This window comes from Poecilia latipinna, unplaced genomic scaffold, assembly GCF_001443285.1.
Source record: "Poecilia latipinna isolate Pla-1442-1.1 unplaced genomic scaffold, P_latipinna-1.0 Scaffold1373, whole genome shotgun sequence".
Taxonomy (NCBI): Eukaryota; Metazoa; Chordata; class Actinopteri; order Cyprinodontiformes; family Poeciliidae; genus Poecilia; species Poecilia latipinna.
The window spans coordinates 43,142-59,826 of NW_015113989.1; the positions used below are offsets into that span (position 1 = coordinate 43,142).

Here is a 16,685-nt window from a genome sequence, read left to right on the forward strand (position 1 = left end):
ATTTTAATGAGCTTTTAAACCACTGTCACAATAGCATTGGGTGTTTGTTTATGCATATGCCGCTGATTATTCAAACAGAAAATTGAGGTAGAAGGAGGTGTTCCACTAAAAGAATAGAAAATAATTCCTTTATGGTTATTGTACAAGAAAGCACAATAAAATGTAAAAAAAAAAAAACAGCAGCTATCAAAAAATAGAATCAACCAGGATGTTATGTTCAAGATATTAGAAATATTACTTTATGTATTAATATTGTGCTAAGAAAATTATGATTTTTCAGGGTTTGGATCAATTTGCGATGTTCAGGGCAACAGTGATTGTTACAGAGATTACTTCTTTCGTGCTCTGCTCTGCTACGAACAACTAAGTTGTTTTAAGGCAAACAACTTAGGGTGTTTTTGTTTTTCTACAGGAACTTTATGTTTTTTCTTTTGTGTGTTTCCAGGGTTGGATGACAGCTTGCAGCAGTATATTAGTAACTTTGAGAGGGAAAAGATCAGCGGAGAACAGCTATTAAAGATCACTCATCAAGACTTGGAGGAGCTGGGCGTTGCAAGGATTGGACACCAGGAACTGGTCCTGGAGGCCGTCGACTTGCTTTGTGCTTTGGTGAGTGAATGTAAATGTGTTCAGTTTGATGTCCATCTTCAATGATTAAACAGATTATTCTTAAAATGTGGTCACAGGACTTCAATTTACTTCCAGACAATTATTTTTTATCCTGTTCCACACGACAGTATCGGTGAGCAAATGGGCCAGAGGAGTTCATAGAGATTTAGTGCTTTTGTTGGCAGTTTAAAGCAGTGGAAGGATTTTTGTCTTCAGCTATTCACTACTTCTACTTCTGTCTCATTCCAACTCCAACAGTCCAAAAAAAAAAAAAAGTCTTACTTTAGCGTCTCTGCATAAAAAGAAAAATGCAAAACCCTCCGTGCTTCGTTTTCCAAGAAACCTAGGTTTTCCAGCAGATGGGATCGATTTAGAGTTTTATCACTTCCTGTGTCTTAAAGGGTCCAGATTATGGTCTTTGCATTTTTATCAGTGTCAGCAGTTCTGACATGGTGTTCTCCTAAAACAGTTTACATTAATTGCTTGCGTATGGTGTGTTCTTTGCCGCAAACAAACTTGCAGTTTGAAGTCTCCTCAGCGTGAAAGTGTCTGGGTCCTGAAGCAGAGGTTTGGCTCTGAATCTGGTCAGAACCACTTTCTTTAAAGCATCAAAAAAAAATATACATTTCTTTACCATAATTAAACATCTTAACCATGGATGATTTTTTTTTTTGAGTCATGATTAAGGCTGGGAAAAATTAATGTTGAACATTTCAGAATATCTCGCTCTGTTAGATTTATTATATAGAGCCCTTGCAAAAATATTCCTGCACCTTCGTCACACATGTTTGTCACATTGCAAACACAAATAACATTGCATTTTATTTGGGATAATAAGTACTTTTTAGGTTATAATACAATGTATTGAGATTTAACCATCTTAAATCAGCACTGAACAATAAATCTTAAAAAAAATAGACTGTATAGACTGAAATACCTGACACATATGTACAATAAGTTTTATTTGATTTCCTACACCTTCAAACAATTGAGAGGTGTAATTCATCCTTTATGGGGTTGCTCTTTAAATTCTTTGTGCATAACTACTGTAGTAGACACATGGAAGCACTTGACTACTGCACAGTTGTATAGATTTAGCATTCAATCCATTTGTACCATATAGAGCATCAATTCAGCAAGGGCGTTTATCATTACTGTAGTACCAAGAGTCAGGTTTGTGTACATCCATGCAATATTTTTGCATCATGGTAGCAAGAAGAAAGTAGTTCTAATACTTTTTTTATCCTGAATTACCCTGCAGTGTTCTTTCAAATGTAAAGTATGTGACAGACATAAACTTCCCCGTCTGTTTGTCTTCTGTTGAATTCAAAACCAGGGATTTTGGACTCTCAACAACCTTTCACCTCTGACTGAGGCTGTGCAGGTTTGTGGGTTTTGTTCATTAGAGGTTTCCTTATTAAGAATGGCTTAAAATTTCTACATGTCCCTCGGGAGGAAGTGAAGCCCCCCAGATTTAATTAGCTTTCACTGAGGCAAGGTCATTGCAACCGACAGGAACTGAAGACATCAACACCACACATGCTCCTCCTAAACTCTTTCCTTTTTCTATTAACTGCTAAGTCAGACATTTCCTGTCATGGTAATCTTTTTGACACTTCAACCTTCTTTTTTCATTTTCTCCTCTCCGTTTCAATGTTTATGCACATACACATATAATATCGAAGATTTCACCTTTTTATGGCATGAAGCTACATTCAAGCCCAAATTACAAGATAGATGTTCCCACATGAACCCTTCAGGAAACCAAAGCTCATGCTTCTCTTACACCCAAAAAGTTGAGGGCTTCTAACGGCTGTCTGGGGACAAAGACATACATTAAACATTTTTACTGGACATCTCTCTCTCTCACTGATGTCTTCTGCAGAGCTGGTGTTGAAAGCCAACATGTCAGGATTTGCTCTCAAACTCCTCCAGCTCTCCAGCACATCATGATATCCTCTTACTTGATGCTTAGCCACTACACGTTAGTCATAAACTCTAAAGGAAGTGAGATTGTACTGTTTTGCTTCAAGCGTTTTTCAAAAAATAATTTGAAGGTTTGACTAAACAAAAGAAGTATCTTCCATTCTTAAATGAAACTTTCTGTTTCTGAAGCTTTGAGACTTTAAATGAAGGCAGATTTGCAATGTCTTGTACCACTGCATTGCCACATTATAGTGGTAATGCAGTTATCTCTGCTATCTTCTAAAATAAAAACTAAGAGAAAGGTGAAAAACATAAAATAAAAGGGTAAAAAAAAATCCAGACTTTGTAATCAGGAGGCAAGGTTAAAGTTACACTAAAGGAGTTTCCTTTTTTTCTTTTCTTTTTTTTGCTCTGCTAGTAAGACAAAAGCTCTCTAGACATCTGTGAAAAAAGTCAAAGCTCCTGTGTGTGTGTGATTAAACTGCTAATAAGAAGGCAGGAGAGGCATTTGTCTTGGAAAATGCTCAAATCCCCTTTATGCTAAAGTTGCACCTTAACTATGTAAATGTGAAGCCAAAGACTAAGACGATTTCCCCTTCTTTTTTTAGGTTCTTCAAATGTGTTTGCATATTTTATTGTTCCTATAAGCCATTTAGCGTAGAAGTGTTACAGGAACAAAGCCACTTAGAGCTGCTCTTTGAATACTCAAATTATCCTAGTGTTTTTCTTGGGACAGAAGATTAGTGAATCAGTTTGTATATACTTCTCTTTGGAGCAGATGTTTGAAAGCAGAATAAAAGAAAACAGATTTTCTGGGCAACGGTTGCCAAACACGTGCCGTTTTACTCTTTGGGAAGCACATTATGCAACTGGCATGTCATTATAAAGCAGTGCTGCTGGCACAAATTCAGCACAATGTAAGCTGATGCTAAATGAGAGCCAGACCACTGTTTACTCATAGCAAACATTTTATTCTAATACCATTTGTTTAGTCAAAAACATTAGTTTGCTTATGTCACGCATTACATTTCAACAAAAAGTGACTTTTGCTCACTTTGGCACTGATTTGTGCTCGGCTCAGTGGCGTTTGGAATTGCCGACTATAGCGTCCCTCTGCCTGTGAATTCTCCACAAATAAGTGGAATGCAAAGGCAGGAAGCAACTTGGGCTCAAGAATGCAAACCCGATAGAAATCAGGTGATTGCTCGTGCGCGTAAAAAAAAAAAAAAAAACTCTGCAGACTCACTGGGAATGGTTTTTTTTAATATACAACTGCCATTCTCACAGACAAGAGAAGATCTTGTTTTATAAGCTCCAAAAACTTAAAATAATAATAGAAAAAGCTCACCAACACAAAGGAGAAAAAAATACAGTCAAATCTTTCTCCAGTAGATTCTCTCAGAGAAATGATTACATCCATTTACAGGACAGAAAACATGTTTTTCCTGGGACTAAAAAGACTTCTCCGTTTAGGGGAAATGAGTGGGACTTTCGGACTGTGTTATTTAAACTGATTGACGTCTTTATAATGCATTTTTTTAATTCGAAAGCTTTTAACCTTCTGTTAATCTTATTTCAGAACTATGGAGTGGAAACAGATAACCTGAAGAATCTCGTCGTGAGGATGAGAGCTGCCACCAACAGTCTTCACATCGCTACAAATGATCGCAGAAAAAGCCCCCCATCTGAGGGAAGCATGTCTCGCAAGCCACCAAATGACTTCCTAACCTCTGTGGTGGAGCTGATTGGTGCTGCAAAGAGCCTCCTAGCTTGGCTTGACAGGTGACTGCACTCCATTGCCCCCTGAGTATTAGATCATATACCGGAGCGTCATCCGCAAAAAAACGCACCTTAACTAGCTGAAAATTGGGTAACTGTACCAGTTTTGTTGGTTGAATTTTGGGTATGATAACTTTTTTTTGTCTCGTATTTTATGCCAGCATCTTCCAAATTGTTATTGGAGGGTAATGAGAAAGTCAGACTTTATTCCACAAAGTTCTGTTTTATATATAGCTGCTGTTCAGCTTTTGATTTAGATGACAGTTTCCTCTCCAGTTGACTGGTTCCATAACATGTTATGCATTATAAGCATAACATATTCAGCAGGTTGTCAGTATTACTTGTTTACTGATTTAGAGTCTCTAGTGACGACTATATCAAGTTTTCAATAGATGTGCACCAATCAGATCTTTGCTGGCACACACTGATTTCCAGTTTTCCTTCAGGTTTTTTCCCCCTTTTCCCTAAGATAAAGACAAAGTTATCTTCTACTTATGTATCAAAGCATATGTCTCCAACCTTTATTAAGTTTCAATAGTCTTGAAAAAGTGCATTGAGCACATGTGTCGATTGGTGGTTTGTTGGAATGGAAATAGTTGGAATTGCATTTTTAATTGTTCAATAAGTAGGGATTTTTATTTTTAGTACTCAACATGCACTAATCACAGATGGAGGCCATATATGGAAAAATTGGCCTGTTCCAATCTTATCTTTCCTTTTTTCTCCCTCTCTCTCTTCTTACTATAGGACGCCTCTCACAGGGATCAGTGACTTCACAGCTACCAAGAACAAGATCATACAGCTGTGCCTGGAGTTGACCACCACAGTTCAGCAGGTCTGCATGCTAAAAACATCACCCTTTTACCTGAAACCACAAAAACATGCACATAATAGCCTTTTTCCACTGAGCACACATTAACCCCCAGGCACAGACGTTCACATTAAAAGAGCGTTGGAGGAAATCTAGTCTGGCAGCCTTGACACAAGCCTGAAGCCAGCGGTCTGAGTACATTAATGCAGAAGCCAGTGTTTTTCTTGGGATGTTTTTCCCCTCATGCTGGCTAATGAGGTGACCCTCCCGGGCCCCGCAGCAAGGAGTTGTTTATTGCTTGGTGTTGGTTTTCTTTTTTGTATTTTTATTTTTGTTGTTGTTGCATAAAACTCCACTTATGTTCTTTAGAAGGAAACTGGCAACCATCCTCGGGCTACCGTCTTCTTTTTGCCATGTGGTTTTTGTTTTGGTCTCTTCTGCAGCTTCCAGTCGTCTTATTTCTTATTTCTCCTCTCTTAGATTAATACATAATCTACCAGCTGTTGGCACTATTGTATTGCACACAATCTTATAGACTGAATGCACGGCCTTTCATCGTTTAAGGGTTTGCATAGAGCAGTTTATACTTCTTGTGAACATGACTGCTGGGACTCCAGGTGTCATTTTAGAGGCTTATTGGTTTGAAATAAATTCCTTTCCCAGAGTGCCTATTTCTTTGCCAGAGTCTGGGATTTCAGCACCTCTGCTGATTTACTGTGGGCAACTCGGTCACGGTCGTTGGAAGAGAAGTGGGGGTTATACATTTCCCTTCTGCCATGCCGGGTGCAGAGGTTGCTGGTGCTGAAAGTCTCAAAATCATTGAGCGAATCGTTTTTTCTCATGGCCTGAGCAGAGAAGTAGTTTGGTCAATGAATCTAGGCCATAGCAAGTAACTAATTTCATCAAAAATACAACTGTATAAAAAACTGTCATAAGTACTTAGAAGACTTTCTCACTTCATTCACCTTGAAGACCACTGGTTAATAAATTGGGTGCACAGTAGACTGACTCGCTGATTGGTTTTATGACGATGGGGAACTACGGCCTGATGTTGGCTCAGGCTATTCATAAACTTGTGCCTTGAGTTGGACCTTTTCAGATCATGCAATTTATATGTTGCGCTTGAATGAAGCCAGTGTGCAGGGCCATAAAGCTGAGAACACATTACCAATGTTTGGCTGGCCGACCGAGCAGAGTGGATGTCATTGTCTTTCAAAGGAGCAACGATTTTAGGCTTCCTGCTTTTAAAGGGAATGCAGATTTTAGTGCTCCAACTTGTTCCTCAATAGTTGGGTACATTTTTTGTGTCTTTAGAAATGTGTAAGAAACGTCAAAGAAATGAGCAACTCCAAGCCAGCCTGGAACGCAGCTCAAAAATAATAAGTTATGTCTGGAATGCAAACTCGAGCAACAGTCCATAACACAGTGTCCACTCAGGACAAAAGCACTGTCGGGGAAACTATGCAGCTTCACTGAAAATGAAAGTTTATAATATAATCTTGTTACTCCATAATATAAAATGTAAACAAAGTAACTCTGACACCAAAATACTGTATATCAGCAAGGCAATTTATGCATAATCAGCCCAAATTTTACTTGTGAGGGTTTAATAAAAATAAAAAAAAGACGTATGTCAAAATATTATTCTGACCAAACAGTCTCACACACACACACACACACACACACACACACACACACACACACACACACAAAAACTATCAGTCTGTCTTGAGTTAGATTTCCCACAACATTATAGTGTTGTGGGAAATCTAAGTCACTTGAAACTAGGGCTGGACGATATGGCTGAAGACGTTACAATATCAGGGTTTTATATCAGTCGATAAACTGGTAAATAATCCTAAAAAACAGTATGTTTTTAACAGTGGGTTAGTGAGTTAGGAGGAGTTCATCCTCTTCACCAAGTGACTTTTATAGAGTTCATCCATATTTCCTGAACACACTAAACAAAGAGTGTTTAGTATGTCGTTTTTTGTGTGTTGCAAATGAACAGCCACTCATCCGGTAAAACGATGTTTGACAGTGAGCATCGTCAACAGGGCGCTGTTTCAGACGCTACATCATCATCCATATATGGAAGGGCTTCCTATTTTAGTGAGCGTGACTCTGTTCATGTGTTATAAGTCAGAAAAGTACATTTAAAAATGGCTTAACCCATTTTGAAAAACAATAACAACAAGTGCAATGAACTGTTTCAAACCTTTCCGACTCTAAAATATTAGTCAGAAATTATTTGCTCACTAATACCAATTAGTGGGCAAATAATTAACCAGGATAAAATGTTAAAATCATCGCTTTACATGAAAAACAAATATCAGGAATCCAGGCTTGAAGCATCTGGATTTTTCTTTTTTTTTCCCCTTTTTTTTTTTTACTGTCCCTTGGTCACTTCATGCTAGCAGATCAAAGCTGCACGCAGTCATCTGATCCACTCTGGTTATGGGAGTATGTGTAATCTAAGGGATTAGTGCATCCTGGGAATTGGTCCTCAGTGTCTCACAGTACTTGGTTACTATCCTGCCCTGCTTCCATTTTGTTTTATATTTATGATAAGAAGAAGGTTCAGTAAATGTTTGATGGCAGACTGGCCAGATTATGTCTGCAGCCTGTAATTAAACTGTTTTGTTTCGAGATTTCTTGAAACATGTATTTTTAGTCCATTCCTCTTGGCTAAGTCATGTTTTCCTCCAAACATGGGCCTCATTCTTGAAGGAAATATGCAGTTGCTTGTTTATGCAAGCATAGATTCTTTCTGAAACCACCATATAGTGTAGGCTGACATTAGAAAAGAGATTGCATGGAAACTTTTTTTTTTTAAGAATGGGAGGATTTGTGTTTTTTTTTCTTATTTTTTCCCCCCTGCATACCATGTTTGTAATAGCATTTTATTTTCCCTCAAGCAATGAAAACATAGCAACATTAAATGTACAATAATAAACAAAGAGTTCTTTTAAATTATGTAAACTTTGAGAATATTTAGGAGTTATAAGATGCTTCTCCCACATACGGCCATGCAGTTCTTGTCAGTGCAAACAAATCAGCAGTATGGCAGGCCAAGTGCTTTTGCAAACAGATTCTCCCCTTTAACCTTGTGGAATGTGCAAAGCTATGGAAATGCAGAGAAATGTTCTCGACCCCCATTCGCTGTCTGCACAATGGATTTACAAAGACCAACAGAACTGCTTTTGTGTTTGGGACATGCCCCCACACGTCATAACAGTTTTCTTTACTTTGTGTTGACAGTAGTTTGTGGCTTTTGATGACTTTGAAGAAATAAGAGACTAAGGTTTAGTAGATTTTTTATTTTTTTTCCTCAGCTGTCTGGATTCAACAGACAGTTGTCCTGTGTTGTGAACGAAGACTGAAATTGGGGTAGCTTATAATGAAATGCACACAGTCTTACTGCCTCAGCTGTGTCAAATCCAGTCATGTTAAAGCTGTCAGGACACAGTGGACAGTTTCCAAGCTGACTTAGCTGATTTCTTTGGAGCATTTCTCACAGGTGCATCTGAGTAAAGGTTTCAAAGAGTGAATTTCTTATATCAATGTATTACACACATTTATTTCTGTTAATTTTTGTGGTTATGGCTTGCAGCTAAGAGCATTTCAATTATATTGTAATTTATTGAGATGCATTTTTACATCTAATCAGTCAGTATCATGCCAGCATTGCCTGCTTGTGAGAAGGAACTGTGGAAAGATGCAATACATTTGCTTGGGGGGAAAAAAATGGCTCCGGTCGACAATTTCTCAGACTACAATCACACCTTTTGCCCCTGCTGTTATCTTTATGTCATCACTATATCCGCTTAAGAACCATTTAAGCTCCAGAGCTCCAAAATGAACCAAGGAGATCCTTATGCAATTATGGCATCCACAAAACGTAGCCAAAGGGGTAATTTTACACTACAAGCTGTTTATTTGTGGGTCCTCCCCATTTTTCTTCGTTCTATATATGGGATTCTGATTATATCGTTTTTAGCTGAACCATGTACTTTTTTCTGTCTCTCTCCCTCAAGTGATAGAAAACTTTCTCTCTCTATTGTTTACTGCTCACAAGTTTAATCTGTTGTCATTTCTCTCCTGTAACAGGACTGCAGCGTCTATGAGATGGAAGAAAAGATTCTGGAAGTTGTAAGTATGCCAGGTCTTTTCCTGCAAGTCCATAAAATGTAAACCAAATGAGAACCAGACGTTCCATTATACATTCTTATACTGCAGAAAAAAGCCTTCTGTGTGTGTTTCTTTTTTTTTTTTTTTTTCCTTACCAAAGCAATTGTGTCAAATGCTTTCAGCAGATCAGATCATTTTCTGAGTGCAAAGAGCAGACAGGTCCATAGGGTTGTCAGTAGATGGGGGTGGCTCTACTACGCCCCCGCTATCAATCAGGGTTTCCTGTTGCTGACACTCTGTCGAGTCTTTTGGCAGAATAATTGGGCTATCTAAAGGTATATTAGTACTGTATACTCTTTTTACTTGAAGGAATGCATTATTGCAGCATCTGTGTGCCACTGAACCACTGAGTCCAACCACTGTCCTCGCCTTCTGAATCTATTTCCAAGCGCTTGAATGGGCTTTGGTTCAAAATCTTTTCAAGCTTGCACCTGTCTTGCTTGTACATGCATTTTCCTTCCACTCAACTTGTAATTAATGTACTTAAACAGAGCACACTGTGAACAGTTTCTTGTGCAGCGAGGCATGTTGAATAGGATGTTTTTTGGAGAACAGTCAAGTTAAGAGTCTTCCCAATGACAGTAAAGGCCGTAGCATGTCATTTCTGCATTTAAAATAAGCTTGATCACAGTTTACTAAGGTCTCGAGTCATTTTGCTGTACCTGTCCCTCTGCAGTCCAAGACTTTGAACAACATCTGTGACCAGACCGTGAGAACCACATCGGACCCCCTCATGAGCCAATCTGCCTGTCTGGAGGAAGTCCAGCTGACCAACATCAAACCAGGCGAGGGGCTGGTGAGGAATTCATACGAGTTTGTCAAATCCTGCTTTTTTTTTTCTTTTTTTTTCAATAATTCCCAGGAATGCATGAAATGCACGTCAGATTGTGGCCTTCCACTTTTCTGTCATCCATGCGTCTCCCTCTGGGAATATTGTGTTTAAACCACAACCACAATTAAGGTTTTGGGTGTTTGTTTTTCAACCTAGGGAATGTACATCAAGTCGACGTACGATGGTTTGCATGTCATCACTGGCACTACAGAGCATGTAAGTACAACTGTGAACTTAAAAAAAAAAAAACACATTCAGCCTTTCTCCTTGAAGGATTTATTTACGTCTGAGCCTTTTTCTCATCTTCCTCCTCGTTTGACGTGGGAAAAGAAAGTTTCAAAATCCGAAGGAGGAAAAGGTTGTGAGAGGGGAGTTGTTTGTGTTTTCAATGATAAGAAAATGTGACAAACAGCGTCTACAGAAAAGCCTGCCCTTTTTTAACCCACACTGAGACAACAAGCCAGTGACTAATGCACAAGCATCACATCAACAGTGGGATCTTAACGCCTCCGATCTCTGAATGTGAATCAGAATCTGAATCATCGCAAATCACGACAAGTTGATCCTGTCTGGCCTCGATGTGATGAGAAAAACAATTAAAGAAATAATTCCTGTCTACATTTTTTTTTTCAGTCTCCTGCAGACCTTTCGAGAAAGATCCATGCAGGGGATGAAGTGATTCAGGTCAACCAGCAAACAGTGGTGAGCTTAATATCTATTATTGTGAACTAAGTACAAGTTGTAGTAATGGTAATAAGATTAGGAATTGGTTCTGTCTTGTTATATCTAGTGTGGTTGACACTTTACAAGAAGGAACGGCACTATTTTGGCAATTATATAAATCTGTGGAGTCAGAGGTCACACTTATTTTGGTCCCATGTATGCAGAGGTAGCAACAACCCCTCAGCTAGACTCAATAAGATTGAAATCCACATAGCACACATGAAACCTAACCGTTGCTTTCTTCTCAGAATTAATTTTATCTCCAAATAAAACCTATATTTTTCTGTTTCCTTTCTGTTTACAGCAGTGTTTCAAAGACGATTAAATATTATATTATCAATATTTTCTAATAATGTGCATAGTCATTTCTTAAAACTTGAATAAGAAATGATTCTTAAGCGTTTCTATTACTGTTTTATTTTATTTACTTGGATGCAACCTTTGCTTATTTTAGAACTATCTTGTACATTAATAGTTTTGTGTAAAAATTATTCTTTCTCTGCCTGTCTGATCAGGTTGGCTGGCAGTTGAAAAACCTTGTTTTCAAACTGAGAGAAGACCCCAAAGGCGTGGTCCTACTACTGAAGAAGAGGCCGACAGGAACGACAAGCTTCACCCCCGCCCCGCTTAAGAACATGCGCTGGAAGCCCCCCGTACCTCAGGTGAGTACATGCAGACATCTTTCTCTTCATGTCAGGCTAATCGCTGTCAACTAATTATTAGCTTTTTAGGGAGTTGGTTCCACGATCAGCATGTTCAGACAGAGCCACCCTGAGAATGCTGCTGGCTGAGCTCAAGACACTATTGAGCTTTATCTTTAGGTACAACAAAAGAGCAAAAGAAACTCCCATGAAGTCATTCAGTCTAATAGATAAAGCCACCTATTGTAGAGTTTGGGTCTGCTTAGCTTATTTCAGTACACACACAAAAAAAAGAAGATGACCCAGGTGTTTTATTACAAAGAGATGGGAGCATAACATAGTAAACTTACTTGATTTTTTCTAGATAAAACATCACAAACTATTAAAGGGAACTGGGAAATGAGAAGCATTTCCATTGATTTTTTTTTTTTTTCTTATTTTTTACATTATTCGTATGACTTGTTTCAGATTATCAAATTGTTTTAATTAAAACAATTTGATGTTTCTAACACATACCTGCTCTGCACAGCAGCAGCAGGTTTCCACTGCTGCTGCAGTTAACAATGACTGTAATCAGGGACTTTGTAATGATTAGCAATAGGTCTTTTATATTGCTGTGGAGGGAATTTTAGCCTACTTCTGTGTGTAGAATTGCTTTTGAACATGAGCGACAGGTTTAGGGTTTTGCCACAGCATTGATACTTTGACTAAGCCACTTCAAGACGTCCTTTTCAGAGCCACGTAAAGATGGACTTGCTGCTGTGCTTTAGATCATCCTGAGTGACCAAAATGTACTTGAACTTAAGGTCAGGACCTAATGCTTGACACTCTTTGTGGATTTTCTCAGGGCGGTTTGGTTTGTACAGGATTACTTTATAAGCTTTCCTTTAATAGCTGAAATCATCGCTTGAAAATGTCTCTTTTTTTGTAGTTACTCAGATCATCATTGTCTGAGTTTCATAATTGGTTGAATCTAGAACATTTTAGTGTTGTTAACAATAACAAACAGAAGCGACTTCTAAGAGATGTACATTTGTTCTACTTCATCTTGTGAGCCCATCAGACCTGGCATGAGGGCATCTCTTATCTGACTCCTGTTTTAACAAACAGTAAGTCTATTAGCCCGCTGTAATCCTACACTTCCAGTTTTCACGCCGTGGAACTGTGCTATCATGCGTGGCCTGCTTGATAACCTGAGAAGCCAAGATGAGAGAATAACAGATTTGATATCTTTAAGCAGCAGAGAGAGGGTTCAGAGAACAATGGGGACCATAAACGCCAGCAGCTTGTTTTAACAGGTTCTGGAGGAAATCAGAGTTAGACATCTCAGTTTATCTTTGATAATGAGGCTTCAAAGCCTAAACAGTGCCACGTCTTTCAGCCTGACTCACAAAGATTTGGTTGTTCTACACGATTTTGATGTATTTTAAACTAAAACCTTAATGGGAACCCCTATGAAATAATAAGTTTTTATTGTTATATCAATTACTGGGTAACAGGAACCAGCTTTTCCATTTAAGGCTGAGAACTGCAGCAGATAAAAGCCAAATATTTAGTTGTTGAGTCGGGAAACATAACTGTGGTAAATGAGTGAATGTCTTGCAGTCTATTTTAGACTTCACTTACAATCTTTCCATACCTCAAAGCAAGAAAATTTATACTTGTAGACACACACAAGTACTTAAACGTCTCACCACATATGGTGAGCTCCTCCCTTTTACCAACAAGTTATATTTAGGCAATATTTGAAGGTGGAAAAAGCACAAGCCAAAAACTTAAAAATAATAATAATAATAATCTTTTTGTTTTGACCGTGATTGATGCTGAAGCTGGATTTATTGAGGGCCGCACCATGTAATCAGGATGTAATAACTTATGTAAAAATACTTATTTTCCAGAATAATTCCTCCCTGATCCGATCCCAGTCCCCCTCCAGTTCAGCTAATGGATCCACTAAAAAGGAGAAGCCAGCTATTATGGACTTGTACATTCCTCCACCGCCTCCAGTGCCGTACACTCCACGGTGAGCCATGTGTTCAAATCCTTCTTGTGGTCTATTTTCCTTTCTCCTTTGTCCGTTCCTTTCTACCCTTCTTTGTGTCAAAATAACTTTAATCCTTCCTAATTTGCTTCCATTTCTTTGTGTCCATCTATGATTCCAACCTTTTGTGTGTTGCGTCTCTTGTTTTCTTGTCTCCTATGTCCTTTCATGTCTTACGCATTTCTTTTCCATTTCTTTCATTTTTTCAATGTCTCCTTCCTTGTTTGCTGCTTTATTTTAATGTATTTATTTTTCTCTTTTTTTCATTTTTTTGTGTTCTACCTTCTTTCCTTTCTTGCGTGTTTTTGTTGTAGCTTCTGTGTTTTTATTCAAAGCCAATGGGGTACAGAAATATATGCCACAAATTCATGGTGACCTGTGGTATCTTATATTTTAAAGTTAATTTAAAAGGCTGAAAATTGGAAATTTAGTCAGGAATTGCTGAAGAAATGCTTCTCAACAACATCTTATGATGTAACATCTTTTAAGATCAGACATATTTAGACCTGCTTCATAAATAGTGGGCTGCAGTCATGTTTTCACTTCTCTCCCTCATTACTACACATTCTCATCTGCTCATCTTCAGCCCACTCTGCATCCCACACTGCACACTTTTCTCTTCCGTTCACTTGGATTAGACTTGTTCATGTAACACTATTTGTTTGCAAGTCATCATGATCTACTTCTGATGCCATGGAAATGTGGGTTGAGCTGTGATTAATAAGCAAACATTTGTTTCTGCGTGCAGTGAGATGAGAACAGACTCCCTCTCCAGCATCAGTAAAAGACCAAAGGGCTCTGAGTCACCCAACTCCTTCCTGGACCAGGAGAGCAGACAACGTACCACCATCACAGGTTATGACAAGTTAAACCCCGGATGTCCCATCGAAGCCACCGTAATCCAGCCCAGAATGAGGGAGCACAGGGCTTCACGTGGTCGGTATCTTAAATAAATATGTTTCTGATGCATAAGGACTCGTAACGTTGTGAAAATAGAACTTACAAACGTGACGTTCTTGTCTCAAGGTAAGCCGAGGCCACTGTCGATGCCAGCAGACACTTGTGTTGCAGTAGTGGACACATACGCCAAGCCCTGGGCACATGGCAGAAAAGGTATTCATATTTTGAATCATTAGTTTGCTAATTCTACAGCCATTTGATACTGATTTTAACAAATTCCTATGTTTCCACGAGAAACGGACGGTAGGATACTTTCTTCAGCTTTCTGAATAAGTATTATATATATATATATATATATATATATATATATATACATATATATATATATATATATATATATTAGGCTTATTTATACTAGGCGACAGTGGCCTAGTATAAAACAGAATTATAATTTCTCTAAAACTTTATACTTAGAGCTATCTATGCACATCCCTGAAAATCTCCAAATAAATTTTAATTCTTCTGGTAAAGAGATTCTTCAGTTAAGCACATTTTTTTGTTTTATTACCTAATTGACATTTTTAACTATTTTAAATACCGATTACTAACTGTGTGTTCTTTAGGGAATAAGCATGCTTCAGGAGGGATAGATTAGAATGGCTCAAAAGAACAAAACAGTGCAGTTTCACTGTAAAATCTTAGTCTCTGGTTTTTACTGTGATCTACCTCCTTGTTGTTAGCAGACTGTGTTCACAGCCACTGTTCCTCAACACAATTTGAAACTGACTTAACAGTTGCTCTCCTTTCAGTAGCAACTTCCACTCTAGGGAGTGTTGATATTACTGGTATCTGCTTCTGTTTGCTGTGTTCACAGAGAAACGGCTTTCAACCACTAATGAGAACCCTTTAATTGTCAAATGAGTTGATTTTGATCACCAGACAATTTTTCTGTGGCTCTCTATTATAAACTTTAATCCATTCTCTGGATTAAAGTGTCAGTTTAAGTGATTCTTTAAATATTTAATGAAAGCAGTCCATGGAAATGTTTGTCAGTGTTTTATTTTCCAGGACATTGTTAGGACTACAGCAGCTTAAAGAAATTTCTACTGAAATTGCATATTTAAAAAAAAAAAAACACCTATCTTTTGAGTTCTCAGTTTTTATATAAACATTTTGCTAGCTTTATATATTTTTCCTTTATCTCTTTGATGAGAATCTTTCATTGTCTTCCTTCCTTAGGCGAGGACCTGCTGTACAGATACCTCAGCAACGAGCGCATTCCCACCATTGCCGAGGAGGTCCCGTCGGCATCCTCGCCCTACAGGCCTGCGAGGGAGCGTCAGCTCGTCCGAGTGGACCGCATCCGACACAGCTGCTACTATTCCAACTCGGACCTCCACAACAGCGCCACCATCCCCTACCAGGAGGACATGAAAAAGGCCCCCGTAAGCCCCATCTCAAAGCGCACCCCGGCAGAGCGCTCACTACTGGTCAGTTGGATCACGCGGCTTAAGCTGTTGACTCACTGATGATGTGCTTCCTGTGCCGGGGCTTCCTGTTCCTGTCCTGTGTTCTTCCTCGGTGCCTTTGACGTTTAAACGTCCAGCTGTTTTTTTTGGCAGCTTCGGGGCTCTCTCACTCTCCTCTCTGACCCCAAACCTCCACATTCTCATGGTGTTAGGGCTACTACCAACTACTACTACTACTACTACTACTACTACTACTACTACTTCTACTACTACTGCTACTACCCACAATCAACCTTGCTTTGTAGTAGCCTACTCACTACATTAAGTCATTGCCTCTTTAACACTGCCCTCAATCCTAATCTCAGACTACAAAACTCCTGAGAATCTGTTTGCTCAGGTCTAGAAAAACCTTGGCCTTGTTCTCTCTTTATAGACCTCTGTGTACATATTAAGTTATGTGATTTTCCCATTGAGATGTTCTCTGACACAAATATTTAATCGCTTGAAGTTCTTTAGTTATGTGCTTCTGTAGTTTTTCATTTCCAATAAATTATAAAGTGAAAGTAAGTGGAGAAAAATGTTTGATAGAAGCTGCTTCGGATTTTGATGTTTTTCTTTCCTAAGTTATATATATATATATATATATATATATATATATATATATATATATATATATATATATATATATATATATATATATATCTTTATTTACATAAAATGCCAAACATGTGTTTTATTTTGGTTTTATTTTTTTATTAAATGT

General features: G+C 38.3%; 1 protein-coding gene across 2 annotated transcripts in view; it reads left to right on the forward strand.

Moving 5' to 3' along the window:
- cnksr3 (cnksr family member 3) overlaps window positions 1-16,685 on the forward strand; it is a 47,059-nt gene that overhangs the window by 20,015 nt on the left and 10,359 nt on the right. The window contains exons 2-13 of one of the 2 annotated variants that reach the window (XM_015056305.1): window positions 446-609; window positions 4,115-4,317; window positions 5,062-5,149; window positions 9,236-9,277; window positions 9,993-10,112; window positions 10,305-10,364; window positions 10,782-10,850; window positions 11,387-11,533; window positions 13,411-13,535; window positions 14,302-14,489; window positions 14,580-14,666; window positions 15,693-15,943. In XM_015056305.1, coding sequence (XP_014911791.1) covers window positions 446-609; window positions 4,115-4,317; window positions 5,062-5,149; window positions 9,236-9,277; window positions 9,993-10,112; window positions 10,305-10,364; window positions 10,782-10,850; window positions 11,387-11,533; window positions 13,411-13,535; window positions 14,302-14,489; window positions 14,580-14,666; window positions 15,693-15,943 — 1,544 coding nt within the window. Of the gene's footprint in view, window positions 1-445; window positions 610-4,114; window positions 4,318-5,061; window positions 5,150-9,235; window positions 9,278-9,992; window positions 10,113-10,304; window positions 10,365-10,781; window positions 10,851-11,386; window positions 11,534-13,410; window positions 13,536-14,301; window positions 14,490-14,579; window positions 14,667-15,692; window positions 16,488-16,685 lie in introns of those variants that run through there. The other variant, XM_015056306.1, reaches the window with a different exon arrangement.